This window comes from Biomphalaria glabrata, chromosome 10 (genome assembly GCF_947242115.1).
Source record: "Biomphalaria glabrata chromosome 10, xgBioGlab47.1, whole genome shotgun sequence".
In the NCBI taxonomy this organism is placed as follows: domain Eukaryota; kingdom Metazoa; phylum Mollusca; class Gastropoda; family Planorbidae; genus Biomphalaria; species Biomphalaria glabrata.
The window spans coordinates 10,201,130-10,228,798 of NC_074720.1; the positions used below are offsets into that span (position 1 = coordinate 10,201,130).

The 27,669-nt window shown below is 34.0% G+C and overlaps 1 protein-coding gene and 1 long non-coding RNA gene across 2 annotated transcripts; both read right to left on the reverse strand.

Annotated features, from left to right (window-relative positions):
- Positions 1-111: 111 nt before the first annotated feature.
- LOC106054403 (transient receptor potential cation channel subfamily M member-like 2) lies at positions 112-27,669 on the reverse strand. The gene is made up of 20 exons (XM_056043917.1): positions 27,618-27,669; positions 25,542-25,583; positions 24,116-24,285; positions 23,660-23,934; positions 21,405-21,545; positions 20,230-20,359; positions 19,581-19,675; positions 19,228-19,328; positions 17,536-17,761; positions 17,356-17,405; positions 16,686-16,836; positions 14,167-14,298; positions 13,865-13,933; positions 12,381-12,626; positions 11,164-11,344; positions 8,887-9,046; positions 6,617-6,777; positions 5,925-6,009; positions 5,175-5,211; positions 112-1,601 (listed from the first exon to the last, which is right to left on the reverse strand). The coding sequence occupies exons 1-20, from the start codon at positions 27,623-27,625 to the stop codon at positions 1,563-1,565; spliced, it is 2,499 nt and encodes an 832-aa protein (XP_055899892.1). The 5' UTR covers positions 27,626-27,669; the 3' UTR covers positions 112-1,562.
- LOC129928667 (uncharacterized) lies at positions 2,834-4,532 on the reverse strand. The gene is made up of 2 exons (XR_008780130.1): positions 3,231-4,532; positions 2,834-3,170 (listed from the first exon to the last, which is right to left on the reverse strand). It is a non-coding gene; the product is annotated as an uncharacterized LOC129928667 (long non-coding RNA).

The following is a 27,669-nucleotide window of genomic DNA, read 5'->3' on the forward strand; positions in this document are numbered from 1 at the left end:
TTTGTTTTGTTTTGTTTGTTGAAGTATAGTTTAAATGTTTAGATTTTCATTTTGAATGTTTATTTATAGTTCTATAGTTCGTGTAAAAAGGAAAACGACAGAGTACATAAATGAGCATTGAAACACAATTTTATTGCAAATAAATAGAAACAAAATCAAGAAATTTGTGGCTAGCGTTTGATACATTGTTTTAAAATCTCATCTTCTGATTAAATACAGACGTTACTTCATAAAAGAAGTGATGTTGAATCAAGGATGATGAGCTTATTTATTTTACATGTTACATATGTACTTCATAATAACAATCACAATCTATTTCATGTTAATTAACTACTTGTAATAAATATTACCTTACATTCAAAAACATATTTTTTAAAAAGACATAGCAGATTTAATGGAAAAACAAGAAAAATATTTTAAAAATACTTTTTGTTTAATACTTCCTTTATGCATCTTATAAAGCGATTACTTTACTCTTAATAAGGAATGAATGATAGATTTTAAAAACAAAATGAAACATTTTTAGTATTTTACTCAATCCCCCCACATCCACACTTCACCCACAAATATGAGTTAATAAATCTTGTTTAATAGATTAGAGACATTACTTCAAAACAAGACAATTACGTCCTACGCATTACATTTGTCAATCTAGTCATGCATGTTAATTAGTGACCTAAACTCTGCTAAGTCATTGGTTTTCCTGGCTGATTCAGGCAAATCCATCCATTCTTCAATGACACTAGGGAAGGAGCACTTGTAAGAATTTGTCCTAGCTTATGGTGTAAGAAATATGCCTCTATTTTATTAGGTTTTTGATTTCTTTTTGTAAACTATGGTTTAATGTTTTATGTAGTGTTGCTTCTTCAAGTTTCCTTCTTCATAACTAATGAATGTGAAATTTTAAAAAAAGGAAAAATTTTTATCTCGCCTCCTTCCCAGCCCCCCACTTTATAATATTCAAATGATTGGCCCTTAGATATAGACTAAATAGACTGTGCGACAAATGTTCCTGAACTTAAAATTAATTTTGAACCTACATGAGGAGCTCTTCATTTCCTACTAAGAACAGCTGCTGACTCGGGATTTGGTTCCACGAACTATCACATCGCACCCTACGACGAAAGTCAGGGAAAGATGAGCCCAATATTAATTAATTTCTTTTTACACGAGTTTCCACAGTGTGGCCAACTAGCTAGTAATTCTTTTCCGAACAATAAACATGAACTATCAAATTTCGAGGAAAATCGTTAGAGCAGTTTTCGAGAACTGTGTCCACCATGATGGTTTTAACCCATGCCGAATGTGCAACTTGAATAGAGGTATTGTAACAAGACATAACATTATTGTAGAATAAATAAACATATCACAGGAACAGCTTAATAAATTAACAACATATTAACAAATATATCATGGAAGGCACATTTGAAAAGATATATAGAAGTAGATAAATACTTGATTACATTTTTATCAAATATAAATTTTTAAATTACAATTAGTGATGGTGATGTTGGTATTTTTTGCTTCATTACTTTACAAAACACAGATATTGTAATTTACAGCTACATTTTCTTGCAGTCCTCTTCTTTTATATGTGTGATCTGAAACAGTAAAACATATGATAAATGTCATAGTTTCAGTTCATAGAAAGTAGAAAACGCTAATCGCTACTTTGACATTACGACTTGTCACGTGGCAACTAGCTATTGGTCTAAACTGCCCACAGGTTGCGAAGTTATAGATCAGTGCTCAAGCCCTGTGTAACGATTGGTCTCGGCTCAATAGGCTATTGTCCACTCAGTTGTGTGGACCGGTGGTAGGGGGGAGGAGGAGGGGTATTTGGGAAAAAAGTTTAAGTTCCAGCTTTTTAAAAGCAATTTTTTTTTTAAAGTTATTCGACTTGAATTCGAACTCAAGACGCTTCAGCCAGCCAAGTGCTTATGAAAATAGGTTTTATAGTTATCAGTTGTTAGCTTCAAATTTTCAGGCGACAACCTACTTCTCTACACATGGCTTATCTCCGTTTAGGGCTTAGCCAGAACTATCTGTAAGTGAAGGAAATTAATTAATTATGACTAATATATAAAATAATTGGTCAATTTTTCGATTGATTCATGTTTTGTTAGAGGCATTGAATGATTGTGCAAAATTTCAACTTAACCTTAGAATGGCAAATAGAAGAACCTGTTCAAACTTTGTACCACACAGAGTTGTGTTGTTATAAGCTAGGTCATACAAATATTTGTCGTGTGTTATTTTACCCTTACTTTCTTCATGCACAGTGTCATGGGTTATAGGTCATGGGTCACCTTATGGTGAATAAAAATAAAATAAAAATAAAAACGCTGAATTTAAGAGAACCGATCTTTTCATGCCGCATTGCGCTCCTGGGATGAATAAGTCCGCATTACTATCGATCACGAATAGAAATTTAAAATATAACACTTTTTTTCAATTGAAATGTAATTTTAACGACCTCACGCCACCAATCACCCGACTCCCAAACACACACACACAGTTTGAAAAGCGCTGTGTTATGGCAATATACAGATGTACTTATCATGGTACGTATTCATTTGACCATCGTAATTAGATATTCTGACACCAAAAAATGTGAGCAGGTCAGGCAGGCGCGAGCTGTGGTGGCCTATTCTCTTCTGCTGCTCAACATTAAATTCATTTGTAACAGTAGGCAGGTGGTAGCTCTACTGGGTGGGCCCAATCTGTGCACCTCGGTCTGCGACCAAGGGGCTAGAATCGCCTAAGCAACCAGACAGCACAATTAAACTAAACTAAACTAATCTAGCTAACTAAAAGAAAGCAATAACGAAACTTTTACTTTAGGATAAATAAAACAAAAAGAAACTTTATTTACATACACAAATAAATCAATAATAAAATATAACATATAGAGCTACACTAACACTACAACTGAACTCAGCAACTAACTAAAACCCTCTAAATCTACAAACACTAACAGACTAACCAAACCAACTATCTAACTAAATCACTACAATTACTACCCTAGACCTAAGCTTAAAATTAATAAAATATAACAAAAAAAGGTACAAGGAGGCGATGGCAGACTAATGGCAGTAGACTAACAACAGCCTACAGGCAGTAGACTAACAACAGCCTACAGGCAGTAGACTAACAACAGTAAGGATAGCCTGCAAAAATCAATACATAAAAACGTTAAAAAATAGTAAAAAGCTAGTACACAAACTGACCTAGAGACATGAGGTAATTACATATTAGTAATTAGCCTCCATGTAGCTAATAAAAGCCACAGAATTTAGGTCAAGTCTACGCCACAACCCACACAGGCTGGGTAGACAATAACATCAGATAAAAGTCACAACAATACACATTAGATCTACTATCTAGGTTAATGAGCCGGCTTATGCCAGCCGCCATCTTGTACATAAAAGTACAACAAAATTAAAAATAACATTATCTGCCAACTACGCTTCAGAAACTACCAAAAAAATCACTAATAAGAATAATCATACATAAGAATATAAGATAATAAAAAATTTACAAATAAAATAAAGAAATAAAGAAAAAAATATATGTATTAATTCAAGATGGCTGCGGGTTAAGCCACCCAGGTTAACGAGTTTCCGGCACAGTCTAGAAAATGGCCAATGAAATTAGACAGAACTGGGGTGCGGCCCCAATCCATCCAAATCTAGATTATAACAATTAATCTAGAAATAATCAATATAAATCTAAGCTAATAAAATAAAAAGAAATAAAACATTCTCTCGACTTACAGGCGGTCCCAGTTGAAATTACACTACACACAATTAACTCTACACCGGCACTACTGTCGGCACTGACCACTGGTCAAGACAAAAGAGGGCTCAACGTGGTTCCGGAGCTAGCTATAACTGGTCAGCGCGAACATATCGGAGAGCATGACGTCACGCTAATTATCTAAAACTAAACTGGACTACTGACACGCCTAATTTGTACCTAGCCGTACGCTATAATAAAATCTAGAAAATTACTAAAGACACGGACTACACAACATTATATACCAAATTAAACAGCATAAAAAAGAGAACCTTAAAATTTAAATCTTACAAAAATACAAAAAGGAAGAAGAAAGATAATTATGTTCTAAACTCGTACAGGGACCCTATACAGCTTCTAGACTTACACTTAGACTGAAATTAAAAAATAACTACTAACCTAACCTAAGCGCTAAAGACAAAAATATGTAGAACTAATCAGGGACAAAGAAATGGAAACAGTGCCAACAACTCTAAAGCTAGTTAACTATTTTTAAAACTACTTTTCCTCTACGAGTAAAACACAAATAACAGAAAAAGACTCAAACTAGCAGAAGTTATAAATAGCGGAAACTACAAACACACAGCACTGACCTATGCAAGAAGAAAAGACACTAAATCAAATTATTCTAGCCTGGCCTATATAAAGTAAATAGATCGAAATACAGATAAAAATAGATAACAAATAGACCTGGGGTCGCACGCTCACACAATGATGAACTATTACGTAGAGTATTTTAAAAACAAATTATCTTCTCATCTCTGCGGTGGTTGACTTCTAACACCAAGCTGCTGGCAGACAGCAGTTGCCTGAACTAGTCAGGAAAAACCAATGACTTGGCCGAATTGAGGTTAACATGCATGACTAGATGAATGACGCATAGGACGTAACGTCTGTATTTTATAAGATAAGATAAAATAAATCGCTGTAGGCGTATCACATCTTAGCTTGTAAAACTTGAAACAACTTAAATATCTTATTTGTAAACAAAACAAAATAGAACTTTTATTACAGTATCAACAAAATCAACTTGAGATAAAAATGAAACAAATGCTGTAGGATGTAGTAATAATTTAAAATGATATTCAGAACAAAATCTAACTATATAACACGTTTTTTCAGTCTGATAATATGGAATCATTGTCAATGCTATTATCTTGCATCATTCACAACCGCTAACCTCTTCCCATCGTTAGGATCGAAACACACACATGCACACATTCCATAACACTCTGTAAAACCATAACACTCTGTAAAACCTTTGCAAGACATTGGTTTGACAGTAGCCGAGACCATTAGTTATATATTTATTAGTTATTCGATTGTTCTTGCTGTACATTATCCTATTCTCATAGTTTTTCTAACATAGTACAAACCTTATTTTTCGTTTCAGGAAATCTTTCCGGGTTATTTCTGTTGAGATAAAAAAAAGCGCAAATCTGTAAACTTCATTTTTTATTGCAAAAATGTTCTTTTGTTATAATTTATTTCTTTTTTAGCATTCGAATAAGAGATTGAGCCTTTTCAAAACAATTACATCAATTATAAGACTTCAATTAGGCCAGGAGAGGCGCGGTAGCTGAGCGGTAAAGCGCTTGGCTTCCGAACCGGGGGCCCCGGGTTCGAATCCTGGTGAAGACTGGGATTTTTTAACTTAGGCGCCTCTGAGTCCACCCAGCTCCAATGGGTACCTGATATTAGTTGGGGAAAAGGCGGTTGGTCGTTGTGCTGGCTACATGACACCCTCGTTAACCGTAGGCCACAAAAACAGATGAACTTTACATTATCTGCACTATAGACCACAAAGTCTGAAAGGGGAACTAGTTAGGCCAGGTTCACATCTAACTTTGCATTCACTTGCACCTATCCTTTGATCTGTTGTACCGTTGGGGCACTACACAAGATCTGTCAACCTTCTTTCTCCATTCTTATCTCTCATTTGTCTTTGATATAATTTCATTTGGATGTTCTTTCTGAAAATATTGAAGCCTGCCTGGGTGGACAACTTCGGGGGCCGATTTTGAGTTTGTGTTTCCACACAAACTGTCTTTGTAATCTTGTTTTGTTGTTTGTTTTTTTTCGATCATGTAATAAAAAGAAAATTTAAAATCAAATTGTTTTTGTACCTTCTCATGATAGTTTCACTTTCGTCTAGCGCCAGACGTTCCAACCTGCTGAGTCGTTTAAGAACTTTTTTTTCAAAGGCCTTGGCTGTAGGATACACCAAGAAATGTCATTGATTTGGCAGACACAATTATATCATTTCTAAATGTCTGTTGTACACTGTAAAAGTATTACATGGGTGTAGGAAGTGGCTGAATTCTTTTGGAGTAAATGAGAAACTAAAATTTAAATTGTAATTTGAGCTACAGAGACGGAGAATGAAGCTTATGATGTGCTTATTCTCTATCCGGAGGTCTGGTGCAATGGTAGGTGGATACCAGTACCGTTGAACATAGCTGTAACTATGAATTAAAACCAATACTAGGTTAACGTTACACAGTAACATAATGGGGAAATGTATCCATCTGATATCTGCTTTACGTACTACATATATCCGTATTGTATTTATTATGTTGTTTTTCTTTCTCATTTGATTTTTTAAAATTTTTTTCTATTCCTTTTTCTTTTTTTGTCTACATTTAATTTTTTCTACTAAATATTTTAATTTTATTTCCTATTACCTCCCTTTGAAATTCATTTTAAATACTAAAAGAAATCATTTTATTTCTATGTTGCCTCCTCTTGATAAAGTTAACTTGCTACAAGTATTTTCATCTTATTCACGATGTAGCCACTCGCTATCCGTTTCACTTACTAAATATATTTTCATTCCATTTCCTGCTGATGATAATGAGTATTGTGATCATGAAGAAAGGTGGAGGCAGGAATATTTTTCTAGAATATTCATCCGTTAGCTCATAACTCTGAAGCTGCCAAAATATTTCTGCTCTGCTTTCAACTTTCTGAATGGTGGAGCTGTGAATAGAGAGAGCTTAGAATTATGTTTGGACATTTAATTGTTGACAAACATTTATACATTTAACATTACAAACGCTGGATAATCAACTGGAGGAATATGGCTCTTAGCACTCTAATACATATGGCTCAAGGATGGATTTTTTTTTGTGGATATGCCTTGTCACAGCAAACACGTTTCATTTGAAGATGATGCACGAATGTTAATTAGACTTTAAAAGATATTTTTTAAAAAGTCTTCTACCAAGTGTTTTCCTAGAAGAATAGAGGAAAATTTACGATAGTATAGCTTATAAGATTTGTTCTAATGTCATTTTGTCCAATCAAGTCACAAGTTGTTGTTGTTGTTTTTTTTTTTTACCATACTGTGTATATTCCCCCCTTTTTTTTTTTTCAGAAATACCTTCAGAAAACTGTCCAACAAGAAAAACATATAAATACTTGATGAAAATAGTTTTAATTAAGTATTAATTAAGTTTGTAATAGATCTAGACCAACAACAATAACTCTGAGCAATCAATTGTTTTTTGTTTAGCGCTATTTCATGGTTTTAGCTTTCTCACTACGCTGTCAGCCTAGCACTTCTCTGGACCAGTTGGAAAAATAGGGGAGGGGATTAGAATAAAAGTGATATCTAAAAGGGGGCTAATTCAGCTTATACCACCACATCAGTCGAGTACGAATTAATTCCCTTGTTTAAGATACCAAATAAAATAATTAATTACCAATAATCCATTTACTAATTTTTTTAAAAATTGATTCCTGTGTTGTCAGATAAAAGAAATATTTGTGCAAAATTTCAGCTCGATCCGATTTTGGGTGTCGGAGAAAAAAGGTGTCCAAACTTTTGATCAGAGAGACGGACAGACAAAAGTCAAAACATTGTGCCGATAAAGTATATCATTTGTATTCTAAACATATAAGCTAAATAGTTAATCTATTGTGAATTCCAGCCAATCATTTTGCTAGAGAATTTTTTTACTTGGACATAATCTCCCTTGTCATGACAAATAAAGAAATAAATGACACATAACAATCGTGACATAATTTCATAACATAACATTGAAAGAAATTTTAACTTTCAAACCCAAATCTTTATTATCTTGAATTGTAAGTATTAATGGTATTAATGATATCAAGTTTTGATGGTAATATTGATTACAAGTATTGATGATAATGTTGATTGCAAGTATTGATGATAATGTTGATTGCAAGTATTGATGGTAATGTTGATTGCAAGTATTGATGGTAATGTTGATTGCAAGTATTGATGGTAATGTTGATTGCAAGTGTTGATGGTAATGTTGATTGCAAGTATTGATGGTAATGTTAATTGCAAGTATTGATGATAATGTTGATTACAAGTATTGATGGTAATGTTGATTGCAAGTTTTGATGATAATGTTGATTGCAAGTATTGATGATAATGTTGATTGCAAGTATTGATGATAATGTTGATTGCAAGTATTGATGATAATGTTGATTGCAAGTTTTGATGATAATGTTGATTGCAAGTTTTGATGATAATGTTGATTGCAAGTATTGATGATAATGTTGATTGCAAGTTTTGATGATAATGTTGATTGCAAGTTTTGATGATAATGTTGATTGCAAGTATTGATGATAATGTTGATTGCAAGTATTGATGGTAATGTTAATTGCAAGTATTGATGATAATGTTGATTACAAGTTTTGATGGTAATATTGATTGCAAGTTTTGATGATAATGTTGATTGCAAGTATTGATGGTAATGTTAATTGCAAGTATTGATGATAATGTTGATTACAAGTATTGATGGTAATATTGATTGCAAGTTTTGATGATAATGCTGATTGCAAGTGTTGATGGTAATGTTGATTACAAGTATTGATGGTAATGTAGATTGCAAGTTTTGATGTTACAATTGATAGATATTATTCATTGTAATCTCAACCTTGTTATTTTCAAACTCTTCAAAAAGAGTACAGGCTTGCTCTCTTATCTATCACTATACCACACTATAGATCTTTCACAGTAGCAATGAATTAGATAAAGAAGTAGTTTTATAAAAACCATGCCATGAGTGTCCAAGCTCCTCATGGGAGAAAGCACAGAAATGATTCCCTTACTTAAACTTGGCAATCAATAAGTTGAAGATCAAGATGTTGGTGATCATGACATAAACGCCCATCAGTACAGGCACGTAGTATCTGCCAATGTTTGTAGCACATCTAAGGTAATTGTAGTCCAGATATTTGGTCGGGTCAGACGTACAATCACCAGCCGTTTCTGCTCACAGAGAAAAAAAACAATTTCTAGCAACGTAAATAGTTCAACTAAATCACAAATTTAAGAGCAAAATGATATTTAATCGTAAAATGCACTGTTACATATATAGCTGTTACTATGTTTCACAAAACCTCATAATACATGCTAATAAAAAAAAGTTCCACTTTTAGATCTCTCCGTAAAGGACATCTGTTTCTGTGGCCTACGGTTTACGAGGGTGCCATGCGACCAGCACAAGCACCAACTGCATTTACTTTTCCCCAAGTGATGTCAGGTGCCCACAAGAACTGGGTGGAATCAGAGGCGCACAAAGATACCGAAATTAAAAATCCTAGTCTTCACCAGGATTGAAGCCCTGGACCGTCCGGTTCGGAAGCCAAGCGTATATATAAATATTAACATAAATTATTTATAATGAAGGAGATATTAAATTAAAATTAGGCAATAAGTAGTGCCACCAGACAGAGGACATAGTTCACATTGGCTAGCGCTGGTTTCAGTATTGAAACTGAAACTGTTTAGCAAAACTTACACTAAAAACTGTTTTATGGATCCCAATCGTACAAGTGTAATGGTTACAGGGATTCTTTCAGGTGGAGGAATGACATAAACTACCTGGACACCCATCTAGTAGTCTTGAGCTCAAATCTCGAGTCGAGCCGAGTTGTTTTTGTTGAAGGCCTGAAGGAAGAATGAATACCTACTTCTATATACTCCCCCTCCTCCCATTTTTAAAGGTCTACAAAAGAGATTGAACTGGAGCATACAAAGCCTGCTATAGCATGGGGAATGCCCTATACAAAAGTAATCTAAACAAGCAAAATATAAAAAATACTTTAAAAAAACATATTTCAATACCGTAAGACTGATTTCCCTTTTTTAAACCAAACAAAATTACTTACAGTTAATACATAATAAACACCATTTAGTTAACTAATTTACTTAATAAGTAATAAACACCATTTAGTTAACTAATTTGTTTGTATTTTTGTTTGTCTTGAACAATGACAAATTGTGCAAAGTTCCATTATCGCACAATGGAAAGTGGGAGAAATAACGTGTAAAAGATACGACAGACTTGTTGAAACGAAATTTTAAAGAAAATCAAAGATGCTCCTAGGAGCCTAAAATTTCACAAGCATTAAAACAGCACACAGTGGAATTCATCGAGTGACTACATCACACAGACATCATCTTAGTTTACGTTTCATAGCCAACAGCACTTTTTTTTTTACAAGGCTCACTCTGTCTGTCTGTCTGTCTGTCTGTCAAAAAGTGTCTACACTTTATTCTCCCACACCCATTCTCGGATCAAATTGAAACTGCGCACAATTACCATAGTCGATTGGCATAGACAAGATATGAATCAATAAAATTCAAATAAACCAATACGTCAATTAATTAATGGTAATTATTTTGATACCAACAAGGGAAACTAATCCTTGAATATTCACAGATATTATTAAATGTGTTGGGTTTAGTCCCCTTAAATAATTGTTTACACTATTTCGCCATACCGCTTTCTCCGATCAATTTGATACTTTAATCAATTATTTATAATACCCAACAAAAAAAAAATAATCAATAAAAAACATACCCAATTACTTAATTAATTATTGTTAATTAATTTTTTTGTTTGATCAAGACATAAGGGAGATAGCTGTACATTATTGATACATATAGTTTTATGGACTGAGTTCTTCCCCTTTGGATAAGCTTTTTTTTTTTTTTTTTTTTTTTAAATTCATATTTTTTTTGCTTGTTCTAACCCTCAGTTCTTGCCTTAATGTCGAGAAGTCGCCCATTTCGAAACGATTTGACATAGTAATGATAAATCAAAAAACCCTTTAATTTTTAGATAAATGCATAAGGCACGTACCTCATCCCCTATGCTAGGACAAATTTCTACGAATGCTCTTTCTTCCCTAGTGCTATAAGAGCATGGAATGGGTTGCCTGAGCCAGCCAGGAAACCCAATGACTTGGCAGAATTTTGGTCATTGGTTAACATGCCTCACTAGATGCATGACACGTAGGACGTAAATATCTTCTTATTTGAAGTAACATCTGTATTTTATAAGATAAGATACTTCTTTTTTGAAATAGCTGTCAACTTACCTTTTGCTTCTATTTCCTCCAGGAAAAAATTCCCAAACATACTCCAGTAAGCTTTCCGGAACACCCAGTATGCATAGGAAGGTCTGAACTGTGTGCCTGGGTAGAGTACAGCTTCAGAGGCAACAGCGAAGGCGGTAAATATGACAAACAGGATGATCAGAAATTTGATCATCGTGAACAGCTGGAAGAAAATGTATTAAGAAGAAAACAATGTCACCACAGCGCATTCAAAGTGTATTCAAATAAACACATAAACTTTCAGAAAATAATTTTGTTCAGCAATTTGTTAAAATAAAAAAAAAAAAAGGGAGAGCAAAACAAAAATATAAACATTACTTTTTAAAAATTTATTGTTATTTCCCTTAAGTAAGTAGCAACAGCTAAAAAGATTTTATGCTAAAATTCACCTCTATTTTCATGTTCTATATTTAGTCGTGTAGTCTTACCGTCGATAGTATTACCAAGTTTAGCCGGTGAGTAAACACTACATAAATAGGGACCCTAAACCTATTTTTCAAAATGGTCATGTAGTTTATTTTTTTTTAATTTGGATAGAATTCGTCATTCCAAAATCGAGGATACCAAATGTAGGTCACAGTTCAAATATTAAGAAAGTTACATATTTTTAATAAGGCGAGATTTTGCTTCGGTTTTTGGGTCCCTCTATTAAATAACATTGTTGTATTTATGCTACTAACAGGTTGTGTAGATTAATAAATATGAGATCTACTGAACAATTTAAAACGAAAATGAAAGTTCTATCGGTTGTAATTTAAAAGATTATTCAAAATTCTATCTTATCATTTTACTGGGATTCAAACTCTTGGTCGTATAGCAGAGCTCTATGACTCTTTACTAACCCGCACCATAGTTCATGATAAGAATAATAATAAGACTTGATAAGAGTCCAAAGATTAATGAGGTATGGAGTATTTCCCGTGGTTACGCAGTCCCAGCTGTGACATACATATTTTGCCACAGCCAGGGCAAGCTAACCATTGTCCATTGGTGGTCGATTAAGATTTTCTTTTCGCTGTCTGCGTTTGTCCTCGGCAGCGGATTTTCTTTTGGTTTCAAATGATTACAATATATAGTTAATAAAAACCTTTACTTCAATCAATTGCCGTTGATAATAAAACAAATGATGAAAATAAATGTTCTATCCAATCGTCAATTTTGAAATTTAAAAAAAGAAAGAAAGAAAATCAAAACTCTACCATTTTTTTAATCATGACTAGGAGTGGTCCCAAAAATTTGTTGGCGTAGAAAAATTTAAATATCAATAGAGAAAAAAGAATGTAGTCTATGCTGAACACGATGTATGCTGTCTGCATTTGGAGCTGCTGGTCGGAGTCCGCCTTGTAGGCGGCATAACGAAGGAACCAGGCGAGGTAGAAACAGACCAGAGAGAAGAAGTCAATAAATTTGAAGCTGTCCGTACTCAAGAAGACCGAAAACAAGGCCTGCAACAGAATAGAAAACATTGCAACAAGTACTAAAAATATTTCTAATCGCATAGACTTTTGTATTATTCTAGAGCTCTAGATTTTTTACAAATTTAATTCCATCATGGCTGATCCAAACTAATTGATACAACTATAAAACCTGTTAGTTTTCTTCATTTTTTAAGTATGTTGTAGGTTTATACTTGTTACCAATTGTTTTTGTTTAGCGCTATTTCATGTTTTTATGTTGTTGTTTTTTTACTTTCTCAATACGCTATGATTCTATCTCTTATCTGGGCCTGTTGGGAAAAGGAGGGGTGGGGTGAGAAAGGGGGTATCGGGGTGGATTTTAACCGTAATTGGTTTTTAAAAGCCTTAACAAAATAAAAAGGGGTGAAGGAATTTGAACTCGTGAATCACGCCTGCTCGGGCGACGTGCTAACCCTTCTGCTAGTGAGGTACTTATGACTGACTAGAAAAGATTGCATAGTTATATATTTTTTATTTCAATTTAGAGCGGCGACCTATAAAGGGAACTAATTCAGCCTTTGCCACCACTTCAGTCAAGTAAAATTTCTTTTCTTTGTTTGAGAACATACAAAGTAATTAATTACCAAGGATTAACTAACTAATTGGTTTTTATTATTAATTCTTGTGTTGTCAAATACAAAACAAATTGTGCTAAATTTCAGCTTGATCCGAGATTGGGTGTCGGAGAAATAACGTGTACAAACTTTTGACCAGACAGAGAGATGGAGTTGATATCCACTTTGTAGAAAATTCGTTTAGCCATATGTAAGACAAAGTAGCTATTCCTTTTCTGTTTCCTATTACAAACGGCACTGTAACTCTATGAGTTGGTACAATTAAACAAAGTCTGATTCAAATATTTCTGTAAACATGGAAAATTAGTTTCATTTCAATAAAATCCCAGCAATTTTACTAAATAAGCTAATTTTTGTATTGTTAATTTTTTTTTTTTTTTGTAAATAAATCTTTGGAAATTAAGTTAACTATAATTTTCACTAATAAAGTATAGAGAGTAATATTTAAACCTTAACTTTCTTTAATTGTCCTGGAAAATCAAATAGTACCCATCAAAACCTTTATTTTTCAATTGTGAAATCAATTATTCAGTTTTTAATAATTTGTATGTATGTTTATTGGCATCAGTGAATAAAAACTTTTTAAAATAATATATTTAAAGAAAAAAAACTACATAAATCTAAAAAGCAATTGTTGTTCTAAATATTTACCCTGCATTTAGTAGAGCTTTTGCTGGAATACTTCTTTTGAGTAAGGGTCTTTGATATCACTCTACCAAACTGAAACATCAAACAAATCAATAGGCTGACATATAACGTACAAAGTAATCAATCCATTATATACGCTTTGTAAAGAAAAAAACAACACCTGACACTCTAACAAACCATACTAACAACAACTCGGCTATCAAAAAATCTATAAGTCCTGATAGTCTGTAAGCCCCCCCCCCTCCCCCAATAGGTCACTAAGATCAGACAGTCTGTCATCAATGCTGTTTCAGTAGTGTACTCACCATAAGGAAACCTTCTAGGGTGTACATGACAATCCAGGACCAAATGATCCACTCCATCCAGTGAAATGTTCCTGCTTCCATTTTACAGGTCAACAGCAGAGCGTAAACCAACAGAAAAATGACAAGCCCAATCTTATGGTAGATATAACAAATAGTGAAAAAAAATTAACGAAGTTACGATTGCTAGGAAAACTTTTACTGTTCATTAGATTAACAAGTGACATGTAACAAAATATGCATGGCAAAGTGATATCTTCCGACTCGAAGACAAAACATTTTAGTTATATAATTGATGGCTTATGATTGATAGGTTATGATTGATAGTCTATGATTGATGGTTTATGATTAATGGTCTATGATTGATGGTTTATGATTGATAGTTTATGATTGATGGTCTATGATTGATGGTTTATGATTAATGGTCTATGATTGATGGTTTATGATTGATAGTTTATGATTGATGGTCTATGATTGATGGTCTAAGATTGATTTTCTATGATGGATGGTCTAGCTAGAATGACCAAAAATGAACGAAAAAATGTCATTGTTGATTTTGTTTCTACTAATGTGAATACTGTGAAGTTTACTTTTGAAACAAAGAAATTAATGTAAGCATATTACATAGATTCGAGATTCTCTAAATGATCATTATCACCATCATCATCAGTCACCTGACTTTCGTTGTTTGGGTGCTGTGACAGTTTGTGTAACCAAATCCCGCCACTTTTCCCGGTCAGGAATTGTTCTTAGCAGGATATCAAGAGAGACAGGTCCATTATTTCACGTTGTCCAGCCATCTTCTCTTCGGACGGCCTTTACTTCGTGCTCTCACCACTGTACCATGAAGAATGACTTTTGACATTGAGTCATGTCTTACAATATGACTAAACCTGCTCAGCTGTCGCCTCTTCACAGTATTGAGGAGATCCATTTTGGGGCAGCCAGAGTGTAGACTTGTAAAAGAACAAACTAATTTGTCTTCTTTCCCTGGTATCTGATGCCAAACATTTTTTCTGTAGCATTAACTTTCAAAAACTTGAATTCTTTTTTCAGCCTCAGCGTTCAGTGTCCAACTTTCTCAACCATATTGGAATATAGAAACCACTAGTGAAAAATACAGTTTTAATTTTAATGGAAGCTGATGTTTCTCTTCCAGATTGTCCACAGTTTGCTCATGGCAGTGGATACCAAGCTTATGCGTGTTTTTGTCTCTTTTATTGATCCTCCATTTTTTGTTATGCATCACGTTGATCTTAGGTATTTAAATGAGTCAACTTCTAATGTTTGGCCATTGAACTGTATGCATCATGGCGTACTATCTTTACCACAAACTAGTATTTTGCCATTTTCTGCAATCATTCCCATGCCAACTGCTCTAGCTGCAGCAGCCAGTTTTCAAGTAGGATCTTGTGCCTGTCTGCATTTTCTCTAATAAGGTCTGTATCATTTGCAGACCTAAGATTGAAAATAGACCGCACATTTATGGTGACGCTAGGAGTAAATCCTTCTAGAATTTCCATTTTAGAAATATGTTAAAAAAAGATGGAGAAAGAATGTATCATTGCTTCATCCTAAGGATGTCCTAAAGCTGTAGTTAATTTTGTTGTCCCGAAGTACTCAGCTATTCACATTTTGATATAGGGCTTTTTTAACAATAATCTTATGTTTCGCTCTCTAGTCACAAGTCGCACGATAGCACTACTAAAAGTCACTTATTTATTGTTATAAGAAAACAAAATGAAGTAAATATGGTAAAGCGAAAGAATGTATTGATTAGGGCACGTAACCAGGACCTTTTGAAGATCTATATGCCTTGTTGAGAGAGATAATGACAGACACAGAAAAGGAGGGAGGGAGTTAAGACAGATTCTTTGAAAGACAATTTTTTAATTAAATGTGGGGACACCAAGTCATTTGTCAATTAGGAAACTAGCCCATAAGATTGTCACAGATAAACGATTGCTTTACTACATTAAAAAAGAAAGCAGATCGCAGTATGTAGGCCAGAAAGTGGCTGTCAGGGTTCACTTTAGGCTTGGCTGGACTTGGTTCCTGTGGCTCGATAGGGGCTTGAGAATTGTTATACAATTAGTATCAATTACTATTAAATATATTTAACTCCAACTCCAGAATAACACTAAATCCATGCAATAATAATGATACTTTACTTCTTAGAAAATCAAAAGAGCACAAATAAAGGTATCAAACTTCAATGTATAATTTATACATACAACACCAGTCCAGGAACATAATACAACTAACGAACAACCAATTCACTCTATCAACCAACGGAAACCCCTATTCAAAGACATCACTTTATACTGTTCACATTCATGCCGGGGGGGGGGGGGAGGGAGAGAAGAGGAGAAATAAACAAAGGGATATAACTCTTTCATACTTAAATAGTACAAAGAAATAACACAATCACTCTCGCCATACCTGCCCCTGACATGGGCCACATATAAGCACATTTACTGTATTGAACCAGAAGATGACCACAGGTGACAGAGTATACTTACCGTATTGAACCAGAAGATGACCACAGGGGACAGCAGGTATTTGATCATATCAGTGCAGCTCTCGTCTCTCCAGGTCTCAGAACGTCTAACTTGCTTGGTCTTCTCGCGAGATACTTTGACATTCGGCCACTTTGTGTTGGAATGGGATGGCCTTATGGGAAATAAACTGATGTTACGATCTACACAAAATACTTTCACAATAAGTACAGCCACTTAAGAATGAGAAATTGTGAGTTCATTTATTGATATGTAACATGACTCTGATTTATCACTTTGCTTTTTTGGCTTTGCTTTTTGTTTTTGCTTCATGAAATGTGGACGTTTCAAGGATCTAAACCAGAGAAAAGTCAAACAATGATTTTTCGTAATAAAATAAAATACTTTAAAAACCAAAGGGGCCAACTAATTGGTCATAGACCACCAATAGTCTTGCGAAATTTGAACTTGATCCGAGAATGGGTAAAAACGTATTCAAAATTTGTACCGCACAGACAGATAAGCTTTGTAAAAAGAAAAACTTCTATAGACTTGTCAAATAGAAATGTAAACAAATAAGCAAAGACGCTTCTGGTCTAGAAGCCTAAAATTAAAATTAAGAAATTTTTAAAATCATGTTTTAATAATTACATGTGAAAGACAATGGGCCAATTTTAAATTAAATTCAACTTACTCTAATTTAACAACAGGCTTTTCCGGACCTACTTCTGTGAGTATGGCGTGCTTTGAAGACAAAATGATTCATTATAACAAATATATAGACATCATTACGACAACTAAAATACAATGCTTGCAAATTAGAATAACATAGACAGATATAGACAGACAGAAATATACATCAATGTCAATGTACCCGTCTGTCTTGACTATCTGCCTGGTGTCCCCACCACCACAGTCTGTGACATAGCGCCTGACAAGGTGGTTGATACAAAAAACGCTTGTTGTCAGTTGCTATGGCAATCTGTATGCAGCTGTGATTTCCCCATGTTAACACTTTTTGACGCAGAAGGTCAAAGGTCTGTTCTTCATCTGTGTTGTAACACTTATTGATCAGTTCAATAGCCAAATTGGCATATATTCTGAAAAAGATTTTTAAAACTTATTTTAAAAAATTTAATGGCAAAATTGGCATACATTCTGAAATGGATTTTTTTTTAAATTATCATTTTAAATTTTAAATAGCCAAATATTCACACCGATACACACTTTGAAATAGATTAATTAATGCTATAGTTTAGAAATATTTTGTCTTAGCTGGCTTTGCAGAACTCTAAAGTTTAGTCATTAATATTAATGGAGTCAAAAAGAAATATGAATTAAATTTTTATTGTTATTTTTCAATAACCTTTTCATAACTTGCGATCTATAGGGTAGATGATGTAAAGATCAATTTTTTTAATGGCCAGCGGTTAACAAGGGTTTCATGTTGCCAGCACAACGACCAACCGCCTTTACTTTTCCCCAAATTAATATCAGGTTCCCAATTAAAAGTTCGATGGACTCAGAAGCGTCCTGAAAATTCCAAAATTCAAAATCTTAGTCTTCACCGAGATTCAAACGCAAGATCCCTTGGTTAGGAAGGCAAGCATTTTACAACTCATACACCATGCTTCTGTTATTTAAATATGTGTAATTAAATAATCAAATGATTAAAAAAAACTCTAAAGAGGTTGCAAAAATGAAAATATAATTCATAGAAAGTTCCTGTAGTATTGTGAGCAATTGTCACTATCGCGTTGATTATAACAACGGAAGCTGTAGTTATTAGTGTCTTCTAGTAAAGCCAAAATAGAGCAAAAGAAACGCAGACCTGTTTTCTAGTCGTTGTCAAAAATCTTCTAGAAAAAAAAAAAGCGGTCGAGTATATAAAAGGGAGAAAAGTCGGAATGTTGTAAATCTGCATTTTTTATTTTAATATTCTCGGTGTGGATTTATCAATCAAATTTTATAATATCGTTTTATAATATCAAAAAAATGTTTTGTTTCGCCTCTATATTCTATAAATTACGCAGATTTGATTAAACTGTTGAAGTTAAAGTTTTTGGATTGTATTTCTGTGATCGATGCATATGGACCAGAGCGTTTATTTAATTACTAAATCTATAATCACTGTAACATAATTGAAACAGTACTGCAATAATATGAATAGCCTACGCTGTACAAAATACGGTAGTGCAGATAGGCTAAGTATTTTTAGAGAGCGCAAAACTAAAAGTAGAAAAAATTTTTTGCTCGCATCTAATAGTAATGTTCATATAATGACTTGGCAACAGTAATCTTTCATTAAGGCTTACTTGACATTCTTTATTTTGTTTATTTGTTTCAAAATATCTTCAAATCTCTCTTTATTTTTAAACGTTTTTCCTTCAGTCCGATTATCTAACCACCCCATTTGCTCATATCTCCATTCTTTTTTTTTTCTCTTAATGAATTTCATTACTTGAATAACCTAAGTACGAAGTGTAAACAAAGAGTAGATTTACAGTGATTAAGCATTAGTGTGACATGCCCCAATGTCCAGTCGAAGCGATGGCTACACACTTACGTATCACTTATCCTCAGTGCCTCCTTTTCCCGTCTGTCCACAGATTTCAAACTCATTTGTTTCAAAGCCCCATAAGCAAAAAGGGCAGCAGCGATTGGATGCTGAAGAAAAGGAACAATTTTCGTTTTATTTTAGTTCTTATTTTTAACTTAACCTGTAGTAAATTCTATGAATTTAAATTGTCTACACTTTAAAAACTATTTTAAATATGAAACATGAGTATATATATATATATATATATATATATATATATATATATATATATATATATATATATATATATATATATATATATATATATATATATATAAATATATTTAATATAATGCTTTCTTGCATGTTATATTACATACATCCAATTTTTCCCACATCAACAGAGAGAGATCCAACTTGTTTCTGAGAATGCTCCAAATAAATAAATCCTGTACTGCATCTTTGTTTTTGTTGACTAGAGAACAGACAATACATTTTGACTTTACTAGATTAAAACTACAGAGTAAAACCTACGAAATTGCTATGAGTACTGCCATAACAAAACATGCCGATAAAATTAAAAATAGTAGATAACAAGATTAGAAGGAAAGGCTCCTAGAGAATATTGACGTATTGTTAAGGAAAAAATATTATTGATGACAATAACGCTAATAATGACGAATTATACAAGATTTTGAAATATAATGAACCATTCCATCGTCCTAGTCTCAAAGTATAGAGCCAGACAGTTCGCTATTTATATTATTATTTTAATTTATTATCTATTTTATCCTTACATTATTATTACATTTCTTTTTATTTGAATTATTTTGAGTGTTATTTGTGTACTGTTACTATTTGTAAATACAGCCTGTGTAGCACTTGTTCTTTGTGGCGAAAACAATAAAATTGATAAATTGTTACAAAATTTTTGTAAAGTGCATTGAACTTTACTGTCAACCGTAAATGAGTGAAAAGATATTTCACAAACTCTGAGAGCTTCTTATTTCAAATTTACAATTTACGAACCCGAGTTTGTTGAGTCTGCTACTTCCAGTCTTTTGATATAACCGATAGGTCCAAGCAATTTAATGAGCATTCGGAAAACCCGGTCTGGAAAAGCTGTGACAACAGTAGCATTGTCCCTTTCTGGAGAGCTCTGTTCAAGATAAATTGGAGCAAAATAAAATAAATTACCATTGATTTAAGATTGTTCATATTACAAATGTGTAAATATCATAGATGAGCTTATATATTACATATGATTAAATGATTATGGAACTCATTCATCAATCTTAAATAAACACATTTAGCCACGTCATAATATTGATAAAACAATGAAAAATACGTATCACATGACAGCCTTTATGGATTACATAATTTGTATAGAAGACATATAGAATCACGTGGCTAAATGTTGTTTGTTTGATTGATGAATGAGGTCCATTGTGCCGAAATTTGTAAAGGCTTATATAATAAATATATGCTCTAGATCAGCGGTTCTCAACCTTTTAAGCTCGGTGACCCCTTTTTAGAAACCCCCCACTCTGCCGCGACCCCCCTCCCCACACACACATACAGCAATAGAAGAATAGACAATAACAAACCATATTTTCGATGGTCTTAGGCGACCACAGGCAAATCGTCATTCGACCACCAAGAGGGTCGCGACCCACAGGTTGAGAACCCCCTGCTCTAGATAGTCTTTTATTATTTTCTTTTTTTTACAGGCCAAATAACGTTTTTATTACAGAGCTTGATGGCCACACAGAGAAATGCTCTACGAGATTTGATATCTTGATACAGTTTACAGACTTAACAAGAAAATCTGTACGAGATTAGCCTTGGTTATTTTATGACTAATAGTGTTTTCACTATATCGTTAATAATTATATCACGTGCAGAGTATTTCGCTCCGGTGACTAGAATTGAAACTAATTCAAACTTTAAACAAGTTTAGCCAGTTCGTTGTAGGTTGCATTGATCCGTCATCTAAATTTATTTTTACGTTTGACGCTAATTTCAGTAGCCCCTTTATTTTTATTCCTTTTTAAAATAACTCGAATACTTGAAACATCGTTAAAATAATCGGAATAGTCCGAAGAACGATAAAATACTTTAAAAAATTGTTCATAATCAAAGACGTTCAGTTGCACTCAGTTAGGCATTTTATAAATAAGAAGTATCGATTCCAAACTGTTTACCCTTTCATACAGTTGCTGAATTCTCTGGCTAGAGAAGATCTTCTTCAGCTTGACGGACATGTTCTGAAGGATGAATTGAACTGTGTGGATCTGGTCGTGTTCTATGGCAGAGATCAGCACCAGGCTTAGCCATGGGTTTGTCTAGTGCAAAAAATACATTATCAGAAACTTACGATAACATTGAAAAGATAAAATTAAAAGTAGTTAATAATCATGGCAATGTCTTCGATTCCAAAGATTCAGGATGAATGCAGTGTTTCACAAGACCACGTAAATCCAGTTGTGCATATTTTTACGCAACTCGTGCAGACAAAGCCATTGTCTGCCGGCGGTCTGTTTGTTTTTTTTTTCTTTTCGTCTTCTGCACCTGTCTTCAATAATGGCTATTCTTTTGGGTCTCAAATGTGTGTCCTGCAGCCTTTGTGACTTTTTAAGATTAAGAACTCGGTAAAAGATATATATCATAAAGTATAGTATTTTTGTTAATAGTTATACGCATTTTTAATGAATGATATTTTAAATGAAATATTTTTGAACGTAACTATTAAAAGCAAGATTACAAAGAAAGTTTGTGTTATTACACAAACTCAGTGGCGGTCCCGTTGAATTCACCCATGGACCAGAAATATTCAAGCCATATGGATTTGAAATAGAGCTCCCTTGACAGCAGTGCTGCATTAACTGATCACCTTAAAACAGTATGACACCTTCCAGATACCTACATCTCCTCAACAATTTCTATTAATATATTGGAGTATAGCGCACTGCAAATGCATCAGAATCAAAGTTGCGCTATAAAAATGGATTTAAAAAAATATTCAAATTAAACGCACTTTCTAATTCGATCCCACGGCACACTTTATAATTGGTGATTTCTATTTCATATTTTCACGAAACCTAATGATCTAAATCTCTACATTGTTTCATTCCATCAAAAGTTTACTTGAATGAAACTCAAATTAATGAATGTAAAAAGCATGGAATGAAGTACTACTGTTTCAAGTTTCAAGCAGCTAACTATAACATTAACAAAGTTATCAACAGTTTGGAGGAGCGTTGGCTGAGAGGTAAAGCACTTAACTTCCGAACCGAAGGTCCCGGGGGTCGAATCTCTAATGGGTCCCTGACATTAGTTGGGGAAAAGTAAAGACGGTTGGTCGTTGTGCTGGCCTCATGACACCCTTGTAAGCCGTGGGCCAAAGAAACAGATGACCTTTACTTCATCTGCACTATAGACCACAAGGTCTGAAAGGGGAACTTTACTTACTTACTTTACTATAAACAGTTAAAGACACATGCATTCATTTCTTATACACAATTATTCAGATATTTTCTCAAGTCTTATTTTATTCACATAAAATGTAACTCCTCTCCTGTGTGATCAAGAAAGATGTTCGTTGTTTTACATATAGATCTAATAATAAAAGGATTACTATAGAATTGTTATGTAACCTTGTGTTCTAAATCTCTCTATTTTTTTTATTTCATTTCAATTTAGTTTGCATGCTACGCAAAACAATGAATTTGAAAAGCATGCTGCAAAAGACAGAGAGAGTGAGAGACCCATAACACGTGTCAACCTACGATTTAAAGCGCAGGAATGAACATCACAGAGTTTTGTTGTTTGTTTGTTTGTTTGTTTTGTTTGTTTGCGTATTTCGGTTTTTCCATCAGAATTGAAGATTCTTACATCCAAGTCATCCTAGCCCAAAGCGAGGGGAAGTCAACATCAAAAAATGGACGGGCCTGTCATTAAAGACATTTTATTCAATGAAAAAGGGCTGAGAGGAATGGGGAAATAAAACCGACTGATCACTGTGGTGCCAAAAAATTTAACATACAGATAGTTGAATCTTAAACCTTCCAAGGGACGGCAGGGCAAGGACCACCGAGACGACGGATCAGAGCGCAAATCACACGACCAGCCAGACGTATCCATTATCTCTGGACACAGAAAGAGCCATACAACATGTAGTTTATCTTGATGAACTGGTTTCTTTCCCTTAACTGCTTATTGATCTTGTACTTTATGAATCCGAATGTAGCGCAATTTCGATAAAACGACACATCGTTTCTAAACATACGATCTATTTATAGATTCCATTTCTACTCACCACATTACGCGCCACGGATGTGTGTTACTAAAAATAATTTTAAAGATCATAGTTGAACTCTTTCACCGCGTTCTATTAATCTGTTTGAAACACGATGAATAGTTGAAGCAACAAGAACACAAATAGTTGACCTTCACCTACCTCGTAAGGAAACTCTGAAAGGAGATAGTCTCTGTGATCTTGGACCTCTTCGAAACAATCACAGGCCACACACAGTAACATAAAGTTCATGAACTCTGAACTGTTTTTTAAGTTGTCTTGGTCCTTGCTTGGGTTGCTTTTGGGAGCTACGGTGCTAGTGTCTTTCTGTTTTTTACGATCAGCTCCATTGGTGTTGGAAGTAGTCGCTCCACTTTGGGTTTTTTCATTAACAGGGTCGCTCTTTGTCTCTGACGAATCCTGTCTTTTGGTCCAACCTAATGTTATGGACAAAGTAATATTCTATTTTATGCTTGATAATGATACTCAGCACTTTCAACTGCATTTCTAGTGCACACTAGCGCACTATACCACACGGGACAAGAAAGTACTGTTTGAAGAGATTGGGACCTAACAGGAGGAATTGAAAATTAAAAAAAAGAAAAGTGTAAAACTTACTTTTTCCTTTTTTGATCGCCTGGATGATGGTCTGTCCAACCATCTTAAAGTTCACTAAGTCTGTAAGATTAATTTTCTCAACATCTAAAAATTTTTTTCTGGCAAATTCGCTTGCCAGATCTGATGGATTTACCCCTGAATTATTTGTGTCAGATTCATCTAATTGTATGCTGTCAATAGAAAGAGGAGGAAAAGTTTAAAAAAAGCTCTGTGGAAATATTTCTAATATAGAATCCCCCCATATATTGCGGTAGAACAATAGATGTCAAACTATTTTTTTTGTGTGTGTTTCTGGTGTACAGAATGTAGAAAATGTTGATAAGCGAACGGACAGCTAAAAAAACTTTGATTCGTAGATCAAGTGCCAAGCATTGAGATACTGCTTAAATAAGTAACAAACGATTTCTGTTTGTAAAATGTTTGTAAAATGTTTGACATGTTTCGGATAAAGGCACATTCCTCGTCCCATATGCTAGGACAAATTTGTACAAGTACTCCTTCTTCCCCAGTGCTATTAGAGCATGGAATGGGTTGCCTAAGCTAGCCAGGAAAACCAGTGACTTGGCAGAATTTAAGTCATTGGTTAATATGCATGACTAAATGCATGACGCGTAGGACGTAATCATCTTCTTTTTTGAAGTAACGTCTGTATTATATAAGATAAGAAGATAAGGATATTCCTTCAGAGTTGAAGGATAATTTACTTCCTAGTCCAAACCTCCCACAGGACGACGGGGGATGGGAGCGGGCAAACCGTACGACCAGACAACCATCCTGCCATCTGTTTTCTTTAGTTGGCAATAGTTGAATTAAGCGTCCTTGGCATTATTTAGGTAAATCATGTTCACTTTTCAGCACTGCAAAATCTAATTTAGAGTTATTTTGCTGGAAGCAAAAACTAATGTATATTATGTAATTGGCAGATGTGATCATTAAATATAGTGTCCTTGACAACGTTAGAACACAAAAAAATGCTCAATATCGTTTTGATTGACAGAAACTTCTAAAACTATACAATGTAGAAAACAGTTCTTAGTGGTACGTGATAATAGTATAAAACAATATTACTAGAAGGACTTTGGCTTAAAGTAATAATAACAATGGCAATGTCTTCGATTCCGAAAATTAAAGATGGGTTTGGTGTTTCACATGAGTACGCCAACCCAAATTACAACCTAATATCAGCTCTAAAGTCTAATGTAAATATTTTCAATCTAAAGCGACATTGATAAGAGTTATCAATCTATTTGTTCTACAAAAAAAACAGGCTTGAGAAATATTTACATGAAGTCCAATAGACAAACTACTAGATCAGTTGTTTTTTTATTTTAAAAAATGTAACGTTTCACTCACGAAAAAGAAACTTACAAAATATAGAATTACAAAATATAAAAATAAAATGTAACATTAATTGACAATTTCTTACCAAGTTTTCAAAAATGAATCCAGAGAATCCAGAGGCTTTTCCCTGTTAATATAAACACATACATATACACACACACACACATATATATATATATATATATATATATATATATATAGATAGATAGATAGATAGATAGATAGATATAGATATAGATATAGATATAGATATATATCATGGGCGAAGCCAGGATTTTTTTTCTCCCCCCCCCTCCCGCGAAAAAAATTAATAGTATGTATGTGTGTGTGTGTACATGATCTTTATTACATTCTGACCCATCATTCTTTCGGAAGACTTTTATTGTGCCCTAGAATAGGTTCTTCCATGAGTTATTGGAAAAATTGTAGACTCCCCGCCTTTGACAGCAATGGGGTCTGGAAAGCGTTTGGAGCTCCCCCCAGCGCGTAGCCCCGCCGCCAAGCACTATTTCTGGTATTGAAAGCCAACAAAATGAATATTCTGAGGTATCTATAGTAAATTTTCCTGCTATTAAAAAGTTTTTTTTTCAAAAACCTAAAATACTATTCTTACTGCCTTACTGGCGCCAAGTTGTACTAGGATGCTATCGCAACCCTTAGTATGCGTAATTCATTTTGTCGGAGAACATGTCCCGCAAACCTCATGCGACGCTCTGTCACAACCTTACTAATGGGTCGACTCCCGTTTCGGCTTAGGATTTCACTGATTTAGACCCGATCTCTATAATTGACTACTAAAATCTATCTTAGCCATCTTTGTTGAGCCACATTTAGTGTTTTTCAATTTCGACAGATGACTATTTAATGCACTTTATTAATGGAGTCCCGCCACTGGTAGAAATGTGTAACCTCTCTTGAATACGCTATTGGAATTAGGTGACTGTAGTTTGCTTTAGATTTTATATAGAAAAGGGAAGTTGTATCGTCAAAATCATCTGTTGTGGATTTTAAACTAAAAAATCTCTGGAGTTTTTTTGTTTTTTTTTAATTCAAAAGATAGAATTTGGTAACTGTAGTTTGCTTTAAAAAATTTTTTAAACTTAAAACCATCTGGAGGGGTTTTAAACTTTTAAGAAAAGCCAACTGTAGGAGAGGGGTTTAACCTCAGAACCCCCAATTGGCTTGGCTACGCTCAAATAATTTTAGTGTGTAATTTGCTTTTTTTTTCTATTAAATAGGTATTTTTTAGCATCAAACCCCGCTGAATGGAAGTTTAAACTTAAAATCCTTTTGGCAACTCTCATAGCATTTTGAGTGCGTAATTCGCTTTTTTTTATATTGAAAAGTTATTTTTTTAGCTTCAAACTCCACTGGAGGGGAGTTTAAACTCAAAACCCCTTTGACTAAACTCATATAATTTTGAGTGTATATAATAAATATATGCTCTAGATCAGCGGTTCTCAACCTTTTAAGCTCGGTGACCCCTTTTTAGAAACCCCCCACTCTGCCGCGACCCCCCTCCCCACACACACATACAGCAATAGAAGAATAGACAATAACAAACCATATTTTCGATGGTCTTAGGCGACCACAGGCAAATCGTCATTCGACCACCAAGAGGGTCGCGACCCACAGGTTGAGAACCCCCTGCTCTAGATAGTCTTTTATTATTTTCTTTTTTTTACAGGCCAAATAACGTTTTTATTACAGAGCTTGATGGCCACACAGAGAAATGCTCTACGAGATTTGATATCTTGATACAGTTTACAGACTTAACAAGAAAATCTGTACGAGATTAGCCTTGGTTATTTTATGACTAATAGTGTTTTCACTATATCGTTAATAATTATATCACGTGCAGAGTATTTCGCTCCGGTGACTAGAATTGAAACTAATTCAAACTTTAAACAAGTTTAGCCAGTTCGTTGTAGGTTGCATTGATCCGTCATCTAAATTTATTTTTACGTTTGACGCTAATTTCAGTAGCCCCTTTATTTTTATTCCTTTTTAAAATAACTCGAATACTTGAAACATCGTTAAAATAATCGGAATAGTCCGAAGAACGATAAAATACTTTAAAAAATTGTTCATAATCAAAGACGTTCAGTTGCACTCAGTTAGGCATTTTATAAATAAGAAGTATCGATTCCAAACTGTTTACCCTTTCATACAGTTGCTGAATTCTCTGGCTAGAGAAGATCTTCTTCAGCTTG

Bases quoted from the DNA above. Each gene is read 5' to 3' on its own strand.
- LOC106054403 (XM_056043917.1), bottom strand. The intron at 19,676-20,229 runs GTTCGTAAATTG...TCTGTTCTCTAG, and splicing joins AGCAGACTCAACAAACTCGG to TCAACAAAAACAAAGATGCA. The intron at 6,778-8,886 runs GTAAGGGAATCA...CTCTATTCACAG, and splicing joins TTATTGATTGCCAAGTTTAA to CTCCACCATTCAGAAAGTTG.